Source organism: Mauremys mutica, chromosome 1 (assembly GCF_020497125.1).
Source record: "Mauremys mutica isolate MM-2020 ecotype Southern chromosome 1, ASM2049712v1, whole genome shotgun sequence".
NCBI classification, from domain to species: domain Eukaryota; kingdom Metazoa; phylum Chordata; order Testudines; family Geoemydidae; genus Mauremys; species Mauremys mutica.
In genome coordinates this window covers 61,705,621-61,727,679 of record NC_059072.1, presented here as the reverse complement: position 1 = coordinate 61,727,679, position 22,059 = coordinate 61,705,621, and the positions used below count along the sequence as shown (strand labels likewise).

Below are 22,059 nucleotides of genomic sequence, written 5' to 3'. Positions count from 1 at the left end.
GATGGCTTATGTAGGTGATCCTTATCGCTGCCACCCCAAAGTGGAGCACAGCCATAGTGTGAGAGCGTTGCCGCAGCAAAAAGACAAGGACAAGGGCCCACATTCCCATACAAGTGTCTCTCTACCATCCTGGATTTCCTTAATCTGGTTCTAGAGTATAAGCAGGGGAATAGAAGATGACAGCTGATCATAGGCTGGGGACAATTTTTATAGAGTCTTTCACATAAGGAAATAAATATGAACGTAATTCAGAAGGAGCTGGAGTCAATGAACAGATCAAAAGGTGAGGGGTGGGACATGGTTGGAGAACCAGAAGATGAGGAGGATTTTAGCTGAAGAGTTCTAGAGAAACAGGAGAGAGGGGGAAAAGGGAGAAAGCAGGAGACTATAATTGTTGGCCAAAGCATAAACCAGGTTTCATACTTAATCTACTTTTAGTTAAAACATGAAGTCCCTAAGAACAACAGGGTAAGTTAGACAGTATTTGCACACTCAGTCTTCATCTCCTTGTTCAAATAGACATTGTCTAGCACAAAATGCTATTACACCTTCAACAGTGTCTGAAATTTATTCTTTGAAAACATTAAAAATCTACGATAGCTTGAGAAGAAAACCTCTGCACTCCCTTTTGAAGATTCAGACCATTTGCTTTAAAAATACTCATTTCAGGTATGTCAGCAGTGTGGTGCAATTTTATGGGTTTTGAAACTAAATCACAGTTTTAAAGAGATGGCACTAAGGTCAGGTTTACACTACAAACTTACATCAATATAACTATGTTGCTCAGGGGTGTGAAAAATCCACACCCCTGAGTGACACAGTTCTACTGACTTAGCACTGTCTACACCCGGGGTTATGTTAAAATGAGAGCTTCTCCTGTTAACATAGCTGCCGCCTCTCATGGAGGTGGATTAACTACGCCAATGGAAGCAGCTCTCCTGTTGGTGTAGTAGTGTCTTCACTGAAGCGCTACAGCAGCACAGCTGCACCACTGCAGCATTTTAAGTGTAGACCCACCCTGAATATTACAGCCACAGTAAACTGGCATTGTTCCAAGAGACGTCATAACACGCTGTATCATGTAACTGTAAGATATGAATCCTTGAGCTGAAGTATGCAAACTACTGATACGTAATGTTTCTAGTAGCGATCTAATGGCCAGTCGTGTCAAGTACCATTTCTATTAATCTTTTGTATATGGATTCATATGATGCAATATAGGTTAGAGTGGCAACTAGACCAGTATTTCACCAATATAGCCAGTATTTTTATTTCAACTGAAATAAAGTTAGTTTTCTTGCAATATCCTATTTCCCACTGCCTCTAATGCCTTTCCCTTCACATTGCTTGGTGCTATAACAGCCAAGTACAAGAGTTACTATTTTTCCTATTAATATAAAATAATTTTTATTTATTGTATTACAGTGATGCCTAAAGGTGCAGAATTAACACAGCAATGGCATGGCAAAGAACAAATGATGAGGAATATTTGGATCTGTATCCCAAGTACACAGAGAAGGTCAGATCACCGCATAGGCATCAACAGGAAGAGAATCCATAGTAGGACTAACGTCAGCAATGTGCTGAATGTCACTGTATATCAATGCAAGAATAACTACATAATTAACCTGTAAATGTTTTTATTCCCAAAATTTCATTTTTAGAGAGACATGAGTAATGTTACTACTTACTAGGTAGCTTTAGCACTGCCTTGTATTGTTACAGTGAGTATAGGTATCCAGGTGCCTCGATATTCAAATGCAGGTAATACAGTCACACCTCCACCCATTCCCTGCATTCCTGGGTTGGTTTGTGATGAGGCTGTACCACCAGATGTATTGCTTCCTATAAATTAAACAAAAACAGAAAGAATAAAAAACTATGCACTTTAGTTTTATTTTAATTAGACGAAAGTATTCTTTTTTGGTATTTCATTGTGTGCAGAGATATTCATATAATAATGCAAGAACACATGCCTGATAAAAATTTCTCATCTTTTGAGTGCCCCCTGCTGGCTAAAATGAGGTATATTTTGTATGTTTCTCTTAGTTAAAGGAGCATTGTTAATATAAATGATTCAGTCTTTACACACACACACACACACACACACACACACACACACACACACACACACACTTCAGAATATAAAATATTTTGTACTTCTGTAACACCTTCCAACAAAGAGCTCAAAACATTAGCAAATTAAACCTAAAAAGCCCTGTGATACATGTCGGAGTAAAAAGGAGATTACTGAGTTACCATTAAATTGGATAAAGATATAAATAAATGTAAAATAGTTCTTTCACTTTAGGTTTACATATGTATCAAATGTAATAACACAGCTAGTAACCAGACTACAAGCCCTCCAGGAACCTTGCATTTGTATTCGGGTTGCTAGCCTGTGCTGAAGCCCATGTCACCATGTATATACTGCTATTGTTACCCGTGCTAGCTAGATTAAAGTTAGCAGGGGTACAGCTGCCCATGGTACAATCACACCTTCACTTACCAGTATAGACATACCCTTGCTGTGCAGAGAAGGCCTTAATTTCCTGCTATGCACAAGCACCTCACCTGACTATTCATTTAAAAACTGTAGGCCAATGTCTATGGTAGAAGGTAATAAAGGTAATAATTGGAGATATACCAATCTCCTAGAACCCGAAGGGACCTCGAAAGGTCATCGAGTCCAGCCCCCTGCCTTCACTAGCAGGACCAATTTTTGCCCCAGATCCTTAAGTGGCCTCCTCAAGGATTGAACTCACAACCATGGGTTTAGCAGGCCAATGCTCAAACCACTGAGCTATCCCTCCCCCAAGAGGGAAGCTGACAAGGCAATATCATTGCCAGCAACAGATTCAGTTAGTAAGCCAGCTGCACAGAGCTGCTCTGGATCTGTGCTTCTGACATGAGCTTGAAGAAGGAGAGAGAGAATAAGGAAACATGGAAGAAAGAAAGAGACTCATGCAAAGGGAGAGGGAGAGGGAGACATAGCAAGGAAGAAGAATGGGTGAAATGAAGGATAGAGAAAACATGACAGGAAGATAAGGCAAAGATAATAGTGCTGGATACAAGTGCTTGTCTACACTTGAAAGTTATTTTGGATTAAGGTAGGGTGTGAATTGAGCAAGAACTATTCCAAAATAGCAACCCTGTGTAGACACACTTATTCCAGGAGGGGGGCGGGGAGTGTCTACACGGGGAATTATTCCAAAATAGCTATTCTAGTTAATTTCACTATGTAGATAAGCCCTCAAATTTTTTCCACTGGGAATTAAGGAGACCCCAGCGTTTATAATTGAGCTACCAAAACATGTCTAACAAACATCAGGTAAAATAACTTTTTTTCATTTTTAACATTCCTGTTAACTAATTTAATAAGGAACATGCGGATGTGGGAAAAACTAAATTTTAGATTAAATTTAATTTCCAGGTAACACGAAGAATGTCCTCATATCTTAGATATTTTCTTGCACTGTCTGTGTTCTGTAGATATTAAGAAATGTACAGGTAGGAGGTAAAGTGGTACTATCATTTCAGCTACTGAAACTTCGGTCCAAATCTCATTTTGGTCACATATGAAAATGTCTCATTCTATTTCTCACTTATAGATGCATCAAACCCCACATAATTTAGCTTAATTACATATAATTAATAACCTCTCAAGAGAGGTTCAGAATCACCCTAGAATAAAAAAAGATGTTTGACCATCAGGAATAGGAAAGTATCTGTGCTTACCTGAAATTTTCCTTTAAGTAATAAGTACCTCTGTTGCAATGGGTGCTTCAGCTGGCTTACAGCCTGTGAGCCTAACCAGTCACTGGCAGCAGGGGCAGTTCCCTCCAGCTGAGTCAAATTCCACAGCCAAGATGATTTCCCTGTACTTGCCTAACTTATGGATTGATAATTATATGTTGAAGAAAAAGCACAACAAAATAAACCTGAATTTTGGATGTCAATTTACATCTCTATTGTGGATGATTCATTTGTCTCCGGGTGGGCTGGATCTGTGGACCTTATTGCTTGAAGAACTAAAGTTTTTCAGTAAACACAAGTAAATTTTCCTATTCTTCATCACACTATGGTCCACAGATATCTTACAATTGGATTTTGAGAGCAATGCGCCTCCTACCTGGGTGGGAATTAGGAGTGTCCTTTAAATATGGACATCCAAAAAGAGGTACATTATATATCTTCTATCTTCCTCTGGGCAGTGAGATATAGAGAAGACTTCTGCCAAAAATATCACTGGCTAAAGACTGCACCACTAATATGTAGAATATGATGAATTTATTTATTAAGGGCCACATGGCAACCTAGCAGACCTCATTACAGGAAACAAATTTCTCTGCTCTAAGTTTGTTAGTGTTTCTACAGATTGGACTTTGTTTCTTGACAGAAGGAGGAACAATTTACTGAATTTACAGTTGGGAGGACTACTTGCCTGAATTCATGGTCCAATAATGGGTCTCATCTGAGAAAGCTCTCAACTTCATAAATGTGTCTGACTGGAGTTAGCAGTTAGCCATTAAAATAAACTTCCTGTTAAGTATGACCCTTACCGCTGAGGTTCAATTGGAATAGTGCTGTAAGAACTGGAATTAGGTTCTATAACCTTGGACTGTATTTGTATAAGATTTGCTTTTCTTGAATATGTTGAGACCATTATAGTTCAGAGACTTCTGCTTTTTGTTTGGACACTTGGATACATCCACATCAGAGGGAGAATTCAAACTATGGGCTCATCTAAATGAACACTTCATTCACGACAAGCTGGGTATAAATCTACTCCACACTAGTGAGCCATGCTCTAAATGTCCACGTACTAAAAGTTCCCTAATGCACTTTGATCTATCCCGCTTTGAAATAGTAGATCACAGATCACTAGGGAACTTTTGGTGTGCAGCAGCAGAGTCCAATGGACACCTAGTGTGGGGTAGATTTATACAGCGTTCATATAGACAATCCCCAAGTTTCACTTGTTTAATACGGTAGCTAAACTATGGACTTTGCATCAACCAGCAGAAGAAAAAAAATATTGGTTAACTTCTAGGGTCCACAAGAGTGACAATTGCTTCGTCCAAATATCCATTTTGAACCTTTCTGGTGCTAGATGGAGAATTTTCCTTTGCAATAGCAGACTTCCTTTGTGAGGCAGAAATATCAGAAGATCTAATGCTAGGTAAATCTAGGCCTGAGATTGATAGCCATTTCAGTGCCCAGAAATTTTTTTTTTTTAATTAAAGCTAATGTTAAAAAATTATATAATATGCAGGTTAAGGAAAGAGTGTCTGCACATCTGGGTATAGTGCTTAGATTATCCACAATACAAATTTTATTTTAAAAGTCATAAGACACATAAGTGCATAATCAGCAATAACCCAAATTAAGGTGACTAAATTTAACAATACAGTTTAGATACTAGAATCCGAATACTTGGGTACATTACTCAGGAAAAGTTATACAGAGAGCTGGCTCTACAAAGCAAATATAGGAATGAGTGTAGATTGTCCCTCAGTAAGTGAGCATTTAAGGTATCACTGGTGCGTCCCTATCTTTCATATCACTCTGATCTGAAGTAGATTATGTATGCTTTAACTCACTTTCTGGCATTTCCATGGACTTCTTGAGAGTGGAATAGGAAAAAAATGTGCCTATCATTTCTGCACAAGTCCATAAGAGTATCAGCTCTGGACAATGCCCAGTGATCTTATTTTGGCCAAAGCTATTGGTAGCCATCTGCTCTCTAGCTGAAAGAGTCTGTTACCCAACAGGACACCAATTCCAGATAGGGCTGCCTGGGAGTCATGCAGATTACTCTGCCGCAACTGAGGGCATCTGTGCCTCATCTCAGCACCCTAGTATGTTCAAGATAACACATTCAAAGTAGTGTTCTCTCTTGTACTTCAAAGCCTGCTTCACTTGCCATATAATCTATACATTTCTTTCTATAGTGTCTGGAAGGAGTGAGGATTGTAAATCTACTTTTCTGATTACTCTGATTAGCCTCAGCTTTCCATGAAGTTTCCCACTGTAGAATTAAGAGAGCTGAGAAAAGGAAGCTACTCACCTTGTGCAATAACGATGGTTCTTTGAGATGTGTCCCTCTATGGGTGCGCCTCTAATCAGAGTTTTTAAGTAACAGTGTCCGTTCAGCCCGCACATGCGCTCTCTCCTGCTTGTGGTCTGTCTCAAGGCTATGTAGCACTGTGCAGGTGCCCCCTCCCCCACAGTTCCTTCTCTACCATAGAGCCCTATATTGAGAACTCCCAAGTAGAGAGGAGGGGGGCACGTTGTGGAGCATGCATAGGGACATGCATCTGAAAGAACCATTGTTGCTGCACAAGCTGAGCAACTTTCTCTTTTTCTCTGAGTAGTGTCCCTATGGGTGCTCCACTGTAGGTGACTTCACAGCAGTATCCCCCAGGGAGGGCTGGGGCTTTGAAGTGGAGTCTGTTATTACAGAGAGTACTGAAGAGCCGAAGATGGCGCTGGAGGCCAAATCTCCAGGTTTCACATAATGTTCTGTGAAAGTGTGGGCAGATGCCCAAGTTGCTGCTCTACAGATTTCCGAGATAGGCACATCTTTAAGGAACAAGACCAGGTTGAAATTGAACTTGTGGGGTTTGTACGGACTCCAGACAGAGGCAATAGGTTGCATCCTTGCTAAAAGAGATTAATGCAACCCGAGACCCATTTGGATAGTCTTTGAGACAGTACTGCAGAGCCTTTGGATCTTTCTGCAAACGAAAAGAAGAGATTAGGGGATTTCCTAAAGTCCTTAGTCCTGTCCAAGAAGAATGCTAGTGTTCTTCTAACATCTAGCATAGGCAGAATCACCTCCCTGTTGTGATGTGGGTGGGGTTTTTTTTGGGGAGTGGGGGTGGGAGAACAGGAAGATAGATCGGTTGATTTAAATGGAAAGTGGAGGCAACTTCAGGGAAAAACTTGGGATGTGGCCTTAGAGTTACTTTGTCTTTAAAAAAGACCATGAATGGTAGGTGTGCCATCAGCGACGCTACTTCTCCTATGTACCCAGCTGAGATGATAGCAATTAGAAATGCTCTCTTCATGGATAGGTGTAATAAAAAGGGCAAGTTGCAATGGGCTCAAAGGGAAGACTAGTCAAAGCTCTGAGAACTAGGTTAAGATCCCAGGTTGGAGCAAGTGGTCTCACATGCAGGAAAATATTTCCAATACCCCTAAGGAATCTACACATCAGTGGATGAGTCAACACCAAGTATCCACCTACATGACAGTGGAAGGCCATTATGGCTGCAATGTGTACCTTAAGGGAGCTGAGCGAGAGTTCTGAACATTTGAGGTCTAAAATGTAGTCTAAAATCAGAGGAAGGGAGGACAAGGCTGGGTCTATGAGCTTAGAATGATACCAAATTTGGAATCATTTCCATTTTTGTAGGTAAGTACGTCGAGGGGTCAACTTTCGGCTGTGTAGGCACACATCTTTCACCTTGTCAGAGCATTCAACTTCTAAGTCTTGGAACCAAGAAGAAGCCAAGCATGGAGGCAGAGGATTGCAGGTTAAGGTGAAGGATCAGCCAGTCGTTTTGAGAGAGTAGGTGAGGAATGGGTCAAAGAGGAACTGGAGCTCATTTGTGCCAGGTAAGGGAACCAGGCTTGTCTTGACCAGGAGGGGTCAATCAGAATAACTCTCACTTTGTCTTGTCAAATTTTCAATAGGGCTTTGGCTAGAAGAGGAAATGGGGAAAAGGCATACCAGAGATCTCTGTTCCATGGGAGGACAAGGGCGTCTCCCATTGAATGTTTCTCCGGGCCAGCAATGGAGCATTAATGAGGACATTTCTTGTTCTGGTAAGCAGCGAACAGATGGATAAGTCAGGGCAAATATGTTGTGAACCACCTCCGAGTTCAGTTCCCATTTGTGGTCGTGAGAGAAGTTCCAACAGACTATTGGCAGTCACATTCTGGTAGGTATGTGGCTGACAAGAGCACACTGTGATGGATGCATTAATTCCAAAGTTTGGGCACTTCTGTGCAGAGGGAGGAAGAGATGGTGACCCCCTGGTGATTTATGTAAAACATACAGGTCACATTGTCCATCATGATCTTTGTGTGAGTGTTCTTGATGAATGGCAGAAAGTATGCACAGGCATTCCTGAGTGCCTTCAGCTCCAAAAGATCAATATGGAGGGCTGCTTCTGTGGAAAATCACTTGCCCTGAACCTTGCAGTTGTGTGGTCATGTAGGTGGGCTCCACAGGCTATTAGGGAGGCATCTATTGTTAGAGTTAATGTTGGTGGCATGAATGGAATGCCTGCTCGAACACTGGATAGGTCTTTCCACCAGTCCAGGGAATGCCTTACTGTGGAGGGCATTGATCGCAGTTTGGTTAGTCTGTATCTGTTCTGGGAATAGACAGAACTGAGCCACATCTGAAGACACCTCACAAATAGTCAGGAGTTTAGAGTGATGAAGGTGCATTCTGCCATATGACCCAACAGCTGCAGGCAGTTCCTGACCCACATTTGGGAGCTGGCCTGGACTGTCTCTGAGACTCATGAGGGTGGTAAGTCTGTGCTGTGTCGAGTTTAGTGGCCATAAACTCCAGTTGCTGTACAGGGGTCAGTATTGATTTCTGTAGGTTGAGTTGCAGGCCTACCTAGCTGCACAAATGCATGCATGGTTGTCTGAGTGGCTCATACTGCATCCTCAAATAAGGGAGCCCTGAAGAGGCAGTCATCCCAATGCAGGTAAATAACAATACCCAGTGTTCACAAGAGAGGCAGTATGATGGAGAGAACCTTGGACAATACCCTGGGTGCAGACAAGAGGCCGAAGGGGAGCACGCTGTACTGATAATGGTCCTGCCCAAAGGTAAATCGTAGGAATCTCCTGTGCAAGAGGCGTGCTGAGATGTGGAAGTAGGCATCTTGTAGGTCAGGGCCGAAAACCAATCTCCTTGCTCTAGGAACTAGAATAATGGCTGCTAGGGTGACCATCTTGAACTTCTGTGACTTCAGGTATTTGTTTAGTGCCCTTAGATCTAGAATGGGCCTTCAACCTCCCTTCACCTTGGGGATCAGGAAATAACAGGAGTAAAACCCCTTGCCTCTGAATTGCACTGGAACTGGTTCAGTGGCATAGCATAACAGATTCTCTACTTCCTGGTTCTCTTGAGAAGGGTTCCTGAAGAGGGACGGAGAATGGAGGTGAGACATGAATTGAATGGTGTAATCTTTCGAAATAATTTCCAAGACCCATCTGTCAGAGGTGATATTCTCCCAGCTGCTGTGAAAGAGGGCCAGGCGACTTCCAAAGGGACGTGACAGGTGTGTAGAAGGCAGCTGATGTTGCAAGGAATAGCTGTCAAAAGTGTTTAGCAGAGGGGACATGAGAGAATGCGGAGCGGGGTGCTGACTGCTTCCACTTTTGTACTCTGCCTTTTGGGTTGTGCTTTGTAATAGGGCTGTGATGCGGGTACTGAAGAAGTTGTGACCTGTGCTGCGGTTGAGAGCTGTATCCTCTCTTTTGTCCCTCAGTGTAGACCACCAGGGAGGGACAGCGAATGTGCAGGCTGAATAGATGCTGCTACCTAAAATCTCAGATTAGAGGCGAAGGGGCACAGATACACCTACAGTGGAGCATCCATAGGGACACTACTTGAATAAGAACTTATTTACCTGATCAACTGATCTCAGTGACGAAAAGCCCCATATTATACCTGATGAAATAGATGTGTGTCCCACTATCTTTTCAGGGACAAGACAAAGGTCATGGGATTTTTAGGTTGAGCGAGACCAGCACTGTCCACTCATATTAATACTGCTCATGAAAGCATGTGGAGGGCATGAAGTGACTCTTCTTAATTTTATTTTTAGTAACTTTTGTTGTGGGTTGATGCCACCTGAGAGCTTTCATGCCCAGGAGAGGGGGTGGAGGTGATGCTTGCCCAGACTCAGTAATCTGCTTGAAAGTTTTCTTTTTGTTTTTTTTTTAAATATGTATATTTTATTTGATCCCATAACTCTGATTTGCACAGCTGGCTTTCCCCTTTCCTGAATAGGAAGTGGGGTGGGGTAGGATGGGGTGGGGGTGTGGACATCCAGAGGAACCAGCACAGATGTTTGGCTTGGTCTTTTTTGCATAGCTCTGCAATGCTGAACCCTATGAAGGTGAGAAAGTGAACCAGGTACTGTGGATTATTCATCCTACTGCACACTGTAAAACTGAGCGGGTGACCTGGGCACTGAGGATTATCCACCCTGCTGTACTCTGTGAAGATGAACAGGGAGCTATTTTTGTTTATGCATATCCCCTTTGGAAGTTTGTCCCCTATAATCCTGCTTCAGAGGAGGGAGTGAAATTGAGTTTAGACATTGCTTAAATTGGCTAGCAATCTCTCTGCTCTCAAAGAGGTGGGATTTAGAGACTCTCTGCCACATGTGCCAGATAGGTTTATGTTTCCCCTGAAGGTCTCAGCGTAGGAGCTGAGTAAGGATCCCAAGGGGGGAGGAGGATCCTATTATAAAGGTCACAGCAAGGAGAGGGACTAGGACCCAAAGGCCCCTTATTGAACTCGGGTGGTGGCAGTGTCCATACTATGCCCATTGCCTTCCACCCGAAACCCAAGGGGGGCTGAAGGGGAAGAAGTGACTGAGCTCCACAGTCAGAGGCATAGCTGCTGGGGCAGGCTCCAGGGACTTAAGTGTGATTTACCATCTGGTGCCCCACTCATCCAATGTCACTCCCCTCTTGGAGATGGAAGTGGGGGAGTTACTTGCCCCCGAAGCAACCTATTCCAAAGCCTGCCCTGTCTGCCTCCTTTCCTGCCTGAGAGAGGGAGGCAGAGACAACCCTGCCTGGACTGAGCCAAGGGGGGGGGGAAACTGCACTCTGCCCACAGAGAAGGCCAAGCTCATCAACAAGACCTTTCCCTTTTGCCTTTCTTGGCCCAGCTCTCTCCCTAAAGGCCACAGAGGCATCAGCTGCTGCAAACACCTCAGAAGGAGAAGCAAAGCAGAGAGGAAAAAGTCTCCCCAAAGGCAAATGTCTCCCTGGGACACAACTGGGAATCTGACAATCACATTATTGGGGCAAACTTCTGACAGTTAGAAATCTGAACTACAGTTTGCAATTTCCCTTAGAAAAGCTCTACAGCAGGGTGGGGTCTCGCTGACACAGGGGAGGCAGCTAAAACTGCAGTGAACTTCAGGGGTCAGGGCATCTCCCTGCTGCTAGAGACTGACAGGTCTGGTTCTGCCGCCAAGCTGCAAGCAGGCTGAAGCACCCATTGCAACAGACCGTCTATGCCTTAGCACCATAGTGCTAAGGCATATTGACAATACAGTCTGTACGAGCTTGCACAGCACTACATTTCTCTTGGCTCAAGCTAGTTTCTCACTTTCACGAGCACTAAATTTATACTGATAATTGTATCAAATAAGCAAACCTCAGATTTTCACAAATATATTGTTGACTATTATCAGAAATTAGGAAATTACTGGAAATAAAAAAATACAAAAAAGGCTTTACCAGTTTGGTTTACTGTCGTTGATGTGTTTCCTGTGCTTGGTACAAGAAAAAGTGACTGGATGAATGATCCAAGTGCATTTACAATGTCACGGAAAACCTTGGTAGAATGCTGTTTCATATCATAGGATTGACAAAAGGACCTGTAAAGTGTTTTAAAACATTTCTGAGCAAGTAGTCAACAAATTAAAAAGAGTAAAAACTACATTTTTAAAGCCAGCTATTTAAATGAATATGTATGTATAGTATGGTTAATACTTCCTTATTCTGGCTGGACTATTTATAGGCTGAGCTGATAAAGTCTTTAAATTCTGGAACAAATATTTAAGTTTCAAGGCATTAAACCAAACAAGTTTGTTAATAATGGCTCAGTACTCAATGACAATAAATATTCCCTTGCACTTCAAGAAACACTCCATACTGCAGATTCTATTGCTTTCAAGTCCCTAAATGCTTAGCACAAAGACATTTTTTGCTACAGATAAATATGATCTCTTCATTTAATACATAAAGTGAAATATGGCATAAGTATTACCTTAATAGCTGGGGCTGCACGCAAAGCCTGTGGATAGATTCCACTGCAACAGCTCTAAGCCACTGTGGTTTGTCTGCATCCAGAAACTTTACTAGTAGTGACAGAAAGATCTCACATTCTGTTACCTAAAAGAAACAGGCTATAGTCATAAAAAGAAAAAAACAATATATCATCTCAGCCCTAAGCATATAATATATCAGCAAGTGCCAGTATCCCTGGCACATACAGGATCATTCTGCTTGGCATAGGGTTTATAATTCCTGTCAACAATAAGGAAAAAAAAAAACTTGCCCTGCAAAAAAATTATACCCAATGATCATGGGAGTGTTGGCGTGTCAAGCACATACTGTACATCCAAAGGCATTAAAACAAGTTAAATTCTTTATAGCCATTTCTAAAAAAAGTTTTAAAGAATGCCATAGAACAAGTCCCTATTAGTTTGGCTTATTTAAAGGCTGGAGAGGTCAGCAGCAACTGAAAGTTAATCACTTTAGTGAAAGAACAGAGTTTTATAATACAAATAGCTTTAACAGGCATCTGAGTTCTTTTGCTCCTAGCCAGTTTGAAGAGTTCAAGTCAGAAAGCCTCTTACTAAACTATTAACACTGAAGTAAGAAACAACTGCTCTCAAGCCAAAATGTGTGAAATTGATGCAAGAAATATCACAAAGAGCTTTAACTGAATTAAGAATCAAGATAAAATAGCTATCCAAGACCTTTACGGTAAGGGAAAAAAACATGCATGGGAAGATGGTTATTAATCCAAAATCTGATTTTTCATTTCAATCCATGCTTGAAAAATGTAGGTGGGGAAGAGATGGTTATAGTTACAGCATCTCACAACTACAGGTTAAAAATAAAAAGAACAAATAAGTGAGAACAAACTGGAGCACACCATCTTTTTCTCCCAATCTGAAGCCCTGTTCCTATATATCATATCTGCAAATTAAGTTACTTATCTCTCATTAGATATGTCAAATGAGAGACACTGAATGGCAGGAAATATTTTACACAATGTACACTTAACGGCACAGGAAAACATCCAGACAAATAGGTTAGTGGAATTTAAAAAGGATATAGAAACATATATGAAAAGTGTAAACCAGCAGCACCACAGCAGAAGCTTCAAGGGGTAGGAGGTTAGGGCACTAACCAAGCTCACCCTATAGCCCTTTACAAACCAGGAGTTTGGCAACACAACCCCCAGCAGCCTACCCTCTAGCCTTGAGAGACCATGTGGGCTGAAACCTTTCATGGAATTTTCAAGGGGCAGGAGATCTTTAAGACCAACCCCAAAGCCTCTAGAAAAAAAGAGAGTCAGCAGCAGCAATCAATGTTAGCAGCACCAAGAGGAAGGACCTGGGGGGTATATATACATTGCAGCTGAAAACCTGCCTTCCAGCCTGAATAGACAGACTCAAGCTAGCTCCGCTTGAGCTAGTGCACTCAACATAGCAACGTTGATGTTGCAGGATGGGCAGCAGCTGAGGTTAGCCACCCAAGCCGCAGCATCACACAACTATTTTTAGTGCACTCGTTCAAGCAGAGCTAGCACAAGTCTGTCTGCTCAGTCCCAGAAGTCCTGACTCTTTAGCAGTTCTCGACTTCTAGCTGTATGGTGGGGTTGGGAGACTCACTGTTAGGTGGGACAGTGTGGGAAAGGGGGGTAGCTCAGTAATGAGCAGACTCTGCAGTAATGGGCAGACTCCGTAACACCTTCACAGCCCTGGACTTAGTAATAATCAGAGCATACAACTCTGTAACTGAGCATTGGACTTTCCACCATCTTGCACCAAACAACTGATAAGATCCTGCGATGCTCCTTGGACAATAGCTGAAACAGTAAGAATTCTTTCAGTCCTGTAGCCTTCTAGCCTCATAAGAAACAGGCATCCCATGAGGCAAGGCTTATGTAAAAGAAGGCCCTTCATCTGACGGAACTGTGAAGATTTAAAACAAAAACAAACAAAAATACTAAAAATTGTAAGGACAGAAGAATTCGGGAATAATCTATTTAGAAAGGGAAAAACAAATATGATAAAATAGACTAGGCAGTGATCCCAGGGTCATTTTCTTGTAGGATGGAAGGATGGTTTGATAGAAAAATAATTTTGAAGTGTTCAGATGACTTTTGAACCATCAAATTGTACACAATGAAAGCCTATGTTACTCTGCACATGTATTACCATTATCCTCCCCTCTGCAATATGCATATCTTCCTACATCTTGCTTTAAATCAGTAAATTTGGGAGGGGGGGCAGGGACCAAATCTACCCACTCCCTTATATAGCATCTAGCACAACAGGGCCTTGCTGATCCCAGTTAGTGCCTTTGTGTGCTATAGTAATAAAATAAGTAATTGATAACAAGCTTCATACTTCAGGATATAAGCTAACCAAACCTACTGTGACTGCACAGTACTTCTTGCTCTCCTATGATAAATCTTAGGAAAAAAAATGTTAGGAAACATTCATAGGTGACTTTCACCTTCCTCTGAAGCGTCAGGTATATGCCAGTGCTAGACAAGCAATTTCACACTGAAGTGGACCAATGGTTCCTAACTGTCGATAGACCAGTGAACAGAATCTTTTCCCGTTTATTAAGATAACTGTCAGTCTCAAAAGATGAATGTGGTGTAAGCACCAAAGCAATTCAGTTGCTATGTGTCATGCTGCAGCATTGCAAGTGGCTAAAAACTCCAGTTCTCAAATGACAGTCCCTGCCACTGATGGTGCAGGTATAAGGCGCAGGGCCAGAAAATGAAACCAGCATGCTTGGTGCTTGAGACCTGCTGTGCTTTCCTCTTTGCTCTCTTCACTTTCCCTCTCAATCACCTCCCGTCAACCTCTTTGACTCCATGATGCAGTGCAGCACTCCAGTGTAACCTGTTACTAGCTAAGTCTTCCCAGCTTGCAGTGTCAATGCTGAAAGTTTTCAAATCCCGCTTGCAAATGTCCTTTACCCCATGCCTAGGTCATCCCAGTGGTCTTGGAGCATCCACAAGTTCTCCATACAGAAGGTCCTTTGGAATGCATCCATCACCCATCCAGTACAGAGGACAAAGCCTATGAAGACATCTGTGTTTAAGAATGTTAAGATGTTGCAACAAAATGTTAGAACTTGGATGCTAGTGAGTTTTTGACTGCAAAATCCACCCCATGTTCATGGCAGTCTTGTTTGCTTTTTCTTTGCCAAAAAGGAGTAATGCATGTCATGTAGAGAGTCTGTGCCAAAGAGAGTGGCCACATAAAAGTCAAACTTCTTCAGTTTTCAATCCATGACCGCAGACTTTCTAAGGTCATTGACCTCCTCTAGGCCATTTGACATACCAGTGCACATTGTCCTGACACTCCAACAAGAGAGTTTGCAGAAGGTGACCATCACACCCAAACCTTTGGTGTGTAGGCCTAAGCATCAAAAATAGGGAGGCAGATACTTGCTTTAAAACCAAAGCCCATCCTCTCAGCAGTAATGACTCAACCAAAAGCCTTGGGGAACAAATGTCTAGAAGCCAGCATGGATGCAGAGGAGATGCCAGAAGACAAAGGTGAGTTACAGTAACACCTGCCTGTTTTCTCCACTGCATATTGTGTTCAGAGTTTCCTCCTCTAGCTTTTGTTCAACCAAGAACTGGCTGCAAGGCAGCAGAACCAGATGGATATTACTACTTTATGGACACTGTTTTTCATTCCAGTGGTTATCTGGCATATCCCCACTACTCAGTGAGAAGTGGAATTCCTGGTTTAGACACCGGGAACTCAGTCCATGGCAGATTGTATTGGGTTATGCAGTACCCAAAGCAGGCCACATTTGCCTGACCTGCCCTCCCCCCTACATTATATACGGAAGTGAAAATGTGTGTTGGGTTTTTTTTTTTTAAAGGGAATTTAATATTTATGAAATGTGCGAGATTAACAGGTTTAGCATAGGCAATGGCAATACCAGAACCAGCTTCCTTTTATTGCTCTATCAACATGCTTTAAAATCTGACCCATCTACTAGCCATTAGATAACAACTCCATTTCCATGGAAATTAAATTACTGAAATCTCTAAGAGTTAACAAGGGTTTTAGATTTGTGTGCTTTTACACCACATGGGCACCTGCCATGAAGAATGAAAAAAAGATGGTTGTACCATCTATCCAAGTGCCATTAGAAAGGGATTCCTCTCTCCCTTCTACTCGAATACCTGTATTTTCATTTAGATCTCTGCATACAGCTTCAGAGCTCTCACTGAATATCTTTATTCTTTGCACTTTTCTTTATTAAAGAACTACAAATTCAAAAGTATACAACATAAGCTGACTCAGCTACATGTATGTATTACATTTGTGTCCGATTTTTTAAGTAAATTTTTTCCTCACCATTAACTTCTTAAGTGGCTATTTTATCCCATCTCTGAAATTAGTTAAAGCCCTTTGTAAATACATACATATTTCAATTAACTCTTTATGAATGATTCCCGAATCTCTCTTTTTATCTCTGAGCCCTCCTACATTCATTTTACTTTATTTTCAAATGAGAAATGAGACCAAGCAATTAAAAAAATAAATCAGCTCACCAAACACTAAAATAATTCAAGTACTAGGTAAAATTTTCAAAACCCTCAACTGACTTGGGAGCTTAAGTATCACTGATCTTCAGTGATATAAGAAATTTAAAAAAATAATTTTTTTTTAAATTTCTTATAACAGATTACAGCATATTTTGAAAGATCAGGAAAAAAATGTGTATTATCAATATAAAAGTTTTTTTAAATTTTACAATGCTAGGTTAACTTCATGATCCTTACCTTATTCGCCACAGAACAAAACAATAAGGGATCCACAGATTGATAGTCAGATGAAGGGCCTAAGCCCATTTTTAAGAGGCATTCAAAACACCTGAGGCGTTTCAAACTTCAGGTACAGATGATTCAAAAGTCTGAACTATCCTTCCCTCCCTCTCCCCCCTCAAAAAAAAATTTAAAAGGAAAAATACCACAGGAGTTAGGTTCTTCAATGTTTTCTGGTAGTCCTAGCAGTCACCCTCACATTTCAAGAGTTAATATTTTTCTTATCCAATTTTTTGCAAAATCTTCAACATAAGATGCTAATAAATCAAAGGATTTAAATAAACTGAAGCATGAGTCAAGTGTCAGAACTGCAAAAAGAAACACATCAAGAGTTGTGATTCTCTTTATGGAGGTCTGATAAGGGAAAAGTATTTGCTGCTGAACAAACAGTATTAGCTGAGGTTAATGGGGATTGGGTGGGGGAGGAGCAAACAAAGATCCCTCCCAACATCTCTCCCTTTAGAAATCTCTGTAGTATTTGAAGTAACACACTTCTCTATATCATACATCTGTTTGTTCTACTGATGTCTATTTGGAAACATCTTTTATTTAAAAAATACATTAATGTCACAAGGACTTTACAGGGAAATAGTTTAAGGATAGAATACAATTCCCTCAAAAACAGCAACTAGCTGTTCCCCTGACAGCCTAGCTTACTACCGTATTTATCGGCGTATAACACGCACAGGCGTATAACACGCACCTTCATTTTAAGGGGGAAATTTCAGGAAAAAAACTTACCGGTAAATTTCAAATAAAGCTCCGGGCCCAGCAGAGGCAGCTGACCTGAGCCTGGAGTTTGCGGCCCCGCCCCCTCCCCACGTGGCTCTGAGCGGGAAAGAGCTCAGCCCCCTCCGGAGCCCATGGGGCTGCTGCGCTGTGAGCCGGGGCGGGGCGGGGGGGGCGGGGGCCCGGGCCGCTCGGGTCTCGGGGGGTGGGGGCTCGGGCCGCGGGGCGGGTCACGGGGGGTGGGGGCTCGGGCCCGCGCCGCTCGGGTCTCGGGGGGTGGGGGCTCGGGCCGCGGGCCGGGTCTCGGGGGGTGGGGGCTTGGGCCGCGCCGCTCGGGTCTCGGGGGGGTGGGGGCTGGGGCCGCGGGCCGGGTCTCGGGGGGTGGGGGCTCGGGCCCGCGCCGCTCGGGTCTCGGGGGGTGGGGGCTCGGGCCGCGCGCCGCTCGGGTCTCGGGGGGTGGGGGCTCGGGCCCGCGGCCGGGTCTCGGGGGGTGGGGGCTCGGGCCGCGGGCCGGGTCTCGGGGGATGGGGGCTCGGGCCGCGCCGCTCGGGTCTCGGGGGGTGGGGGCTCGGGCCCGCGGGCCGGGTCTCGGGGGATGGGGGCTCGGGCCGCGGGCCCGGGTTCTCGGGGGGTGGGGGCTCGGGCCGCGCGCCGCTCGGGTCTCGGGGGGTGGGGGCTCGGGCCGGGTCGCGGGGGAGGGGGGCTCGGGCCGCGGGCCGGGTCTCCGGGGGGTGGGGGCTTGGGCCGCGCCGCTCGGGTCTCGGGGGGTGGGGGCTCGGGCCGCGGGCCGGGTCTCGGGGATGGGGGCTCGGGCCGCGGGCCGGGTCTCGGGGGGTGGGGGCTCGGGCCGCGCCGCTCGGGTCTCGGGGGGTGGGGGCTCGGGCCGCGGGCCGGGTCTCGGGGGATGGGGGCTCGGGCCGCGGGCCGGGTCTCGGGGGGATGGGGGCTCGGGCCGCGGGCCGGGTCTCGGGGGGTGGGGGCTCGGGGCCGCGCCGCTCGGGTCTCGGGGGGTGGGGGCTCGGCCCGCGGGCCGGGTCTCGGGGGATGGGGGCTCGGGCCGCGGGCCGGGTCTCGGGGGGGTGGGGCCTCGGGCCGCGGGCCGGGTCTCGGGGGGTGGGGGCTCGGGCCGCGCCGCTCGGGTCTCGGGGGGGTGGGGGCTCGGGCCGCGCCGCTCGGGTCTCGGGGGTGGGGGCTCGGGCCCGCGCCGCTCGGGTCTCGGGGGTGGGGGCTCGGGCCGCGGCCGGGTCTCGGGGGGGTGGTGGGCTTGGGCCGCGCCGCTCGGGTCTCGGGGGGTGGGGGCTCGGGCCGCGCCGCTCGGGGTCTCGGGGGGTGGGGGCTCGGGCCGCGGGCCGGGTCTCGGGGGATGGGGGCTCGGGCCGCGGGCCGGGTCTCGGGGGGTGGGGGCTCGGGCCGCGCCGCTCGGGGTCTCGGGGGGTGGGGGCTCGGGCCGCGGGCCGGGTCTCGGGGGATGGGGGCTCGGGCCGCGGGCCGGGTCTCGGGGGGTGGGGGCTCGGGCCGCGCCGCTCGGGTCTCGGGGGGGTTGGGGGCTCGGGCCGGGTCTCGGGGGATGGGGGCTCGGGCCACGGGCCGGGTCTCGGGGGGTGGGGGCTCGGGCCGCGGCGCGGGGCTCGGGGGGTGGGGGCGCGGGCCGCGCCGCTCGGGTCTCGGGGGGTGGGGGCTCGGGCCGCGGGCCGGGTCTCGGGGGATGGGGGCTCGGGCCGCGGGCCGGGTCTCGGGGGATGGGGGCTCGGGCCGCGGGCCCGGGTCTCGGGGGGTGGGGGCTGGGGCCGCGGGCCGGGTCTCGGGGGGTGGGGGCTCGGGCCGCGGGCCGGGTCTCGGGGGGTGGGGGCTCGGGCCGCGCCGCTCGGGTCTCGGGGGGGTGGGCTCGGGCCGCGGGCCGGTGTCTCGGGGGGGTGGGGGCTTGGGCCGCGCCGCTCGGGTCTCGGGGGGTGGGGGCTCGGGCCGCGCCGCTCGGTCTTCTCGGGGGGGGTGGGGGCTCGGGCCGCCGCCGCTCGGGGTCTCGGGGGATGGGGGCTCGGGCCGCGGGCCGGGTCTCGGGGGGTGGGGGCTCGGGCCGCGCCGCTCGGGTCTCGGGGGGGTGGGGGCTCGGGCCGCGGGCCGGTGTCTCGGGGGATGGGGGCTCGGGCCGCGGGCCGGGTCTCGGGGGTGGGGGCTCGGGCCGCGCGCCGCTCGGGTCTCGGGGGTGGGGGCTCGGGCCGGGTCTCGGGGGATGGGGGCTCGGGCCGCGGGCCGGGTCTCGGGGGATGGGGGCTCGGGCCGCGGGCCGGGTCCTCGGGGATGGGGGCTCGGGCCGCGGGCCGGGTCTCGGGGGTGGGGGCTCGGGCCGCGCCGCTCGGGTCTCGGGGGGTGGGGGGCTCGGGCCGCGGGCCGGGTCTCGGGGGATGGGGGCTCGGGCCGCGGGCCGGGTCTGGGGGGTTGGGGGCTCGGGCCGCGCCGCTCGGGTCTCGGGGGGTGGGGGCTCGGGCCGGGTCTCGGGGGATGGGGGCTCGGGCCGCGGGCCGGGTCTCGGGGGATGGGGGCTTGGGCCGCGCCGCTCGGGTCTCGGGGGGGTGGGGGCTCGGGCCGGGTCTCGGGGGAAGGGGGGCTCGGGCCGCGGGCCGGGTCTCGGGGGATGGGGGGCTTGGGCGCCGCGCCGCTCGGGTCTCGGGGGGTGGGGGCTCGGGCCGCGGGCCGGGTCTCGGGGGGTGGGGGCTCAGGCCGCGGGGCCGGGTCTCCGGGGGGTGCGGGCTCGGGCCCGCGCCGCGCGGGTCTCGGGGGGTGGGGGCTCGGGCCGCGGGCCGGGTCTCGGGGGGTGGGGGCTCGGGCCGCGGGCCGGGTCTCGGGGGGTGGGGGCTTGGGCCGCGCCGCTGGGGGGGACGGGGGCTAGGGCCGCGCTGCTCGGGAGCCTAGAGCCGGCCCTGGGTACATGGTTATATCGGCGTATAACACGCACACATCATTTGCCCCCTATTTTCAGGGGAAAAAAGTGCGTGTTATACGCCGATAAATACGGTAATACAAGTTCTTCAAGTGGTTTAAATTCCACCTTCTTCTGACATCCTCTGGTTGGGAAATGGGCAAGGGTGAAGCAGTTGCCCAAAGAGAAGGCATAAGCAGCAGCTTCTTTAGGGGTATGTGATGGGGTGGCTGCCCCTCACTTGCAGAAAAGGGGTTAAAAGCAGCCCTAGGGAGATTGTGCCGGAGGCAGCCAATTAGAAAGCTGAGAAGAGCAGCCAATCCTGGCCCGACAGGCTCATATAAGAAGGGCTGCAGGGCAGAGCAGAGTTCAGTAACTGACTGGTGCTTGAAGGGAGAAGACCAGGCCTCTAGCAGGAAGAAGGCACCTGAGACAGAGCAGTGCAGCTGGGACCAGGGGAGCTAGAGAGCGCTCCTGGCTGACTGTTAGGGTCTGCAGGCTGAGCCCTGGGGTAAGGGCAGAAGAGGGTGCTGGAGCTGCCTGGGAAGCAGCCCCAGGACAATGGACTGCAGCTGCCACAGAGGGAGTGGCTGGACAGAGATTGCAGGTCCCCGGAAAGGCAGAGGGTCACCTTCCTCAGCAACGTGGGACACAGGTCACTTGCTGGCTTGTATTAGAGTAAATGGTAGATTCTCTGTAACTTGAAGTCTTCAAGATTTGAGGGCTTCCGTAACTCAACCAGAGTTTATGGGCCCACTACAGGAATGGGTGGGAGAGATTGTGCTTGGGAGGTCAGACTAGATGATCATGATGGTGCCTTCTGACCTTAAAGTTTCTCAGTCTATTCCATTTGATTAAGGATGGCTGTATTGTCCACAAACACAAAACATAGTTTATGAACATGTAAATACTAAAAACTATACACCGTGTATACAGCTGTAACCATTAGTAAGTTGACATTTATAAGCCGCTAGCACACCATGGTGCAGAGTGCATGCATACACCCACGAGTGTAGATCAGTGAAAGCAATACTTTGAATATATTCTTACCAGCAAGCTGTAAAACTGCTTGATCAAAACAGAGACTACTCTCAGCAGGCGCATGCAGATAGGAAAATATGGTTTTTCCACTGGTGCAGGTGAAGATGAAGTGCTGCAACCTTGTCTGAACTTGATATTTGGGGAGAATAGCTTTATCACAAGAGGGCAAACCCTCTCTTTAAGGAGGAAACTAAATTCTTGATGCTGTAGAGGGAAAAAAAAAGTAAATGAGTTTTATAAATTAAAATCATCATCAATTCCAGGATTTAAAGCAGACTTTCTTTAGTACCTATCAGTACCTATGGCTATAGCCATAACCATTTTTATTTAGTTAATCCAGTAGTTAAGAAAATGGAAATTAAAGATGTTACATGGAGATGTTACATGGAAAGATGTCAGTGATTAATCTCTGTCCAACTCTTGCTAATTTTTTGATTAATTTTATAGAAAAAAATATTCTTCTTATTTAGAATGCATCTTAGTACTATGAATA

General features: G+C 47.4%; 1 protein-coding gene across 4 annotated transcripts in view; it reads right to left on the bottom strand.

Annotated features, from left to right (window-relative positions):
- MON2 (MON2 homolog, regulator of endosome-to-Golgi trafficking) overlaps window positions 1-22,059 on the bottom strand; it is a 162,404-nt gene that overhangs the window by 97,957 nt on the left and 42,388 nt on the right. For all 4 annotated transcript variants that reach the window (XM_045032917.1, XM_045032925.1, XM_045032936.1 and 1 more), the window contains exons 8-11: window positions 21,576-21,770; window positions 12,047-12,171; window positions 11,515-11,654; window positions 1,692-1,845 (exon numbers count right to left, since the gene is read on the bottom strand). In XM_045032917.1, the coding sequence (XP_044888852.1) occupies window positions 1,692-1,845; window positions 11,515-11,654; window positions 12,047-12,171; window positions 21,576-21,770 (614 nt within the window). The remainder of the gene's footprint in view (window positions 1-1,691; window positions 1,846-11,514; window positions 11,655-12,046; window positions 12,172-21,575; window positions 21,771-22,059) is intronic.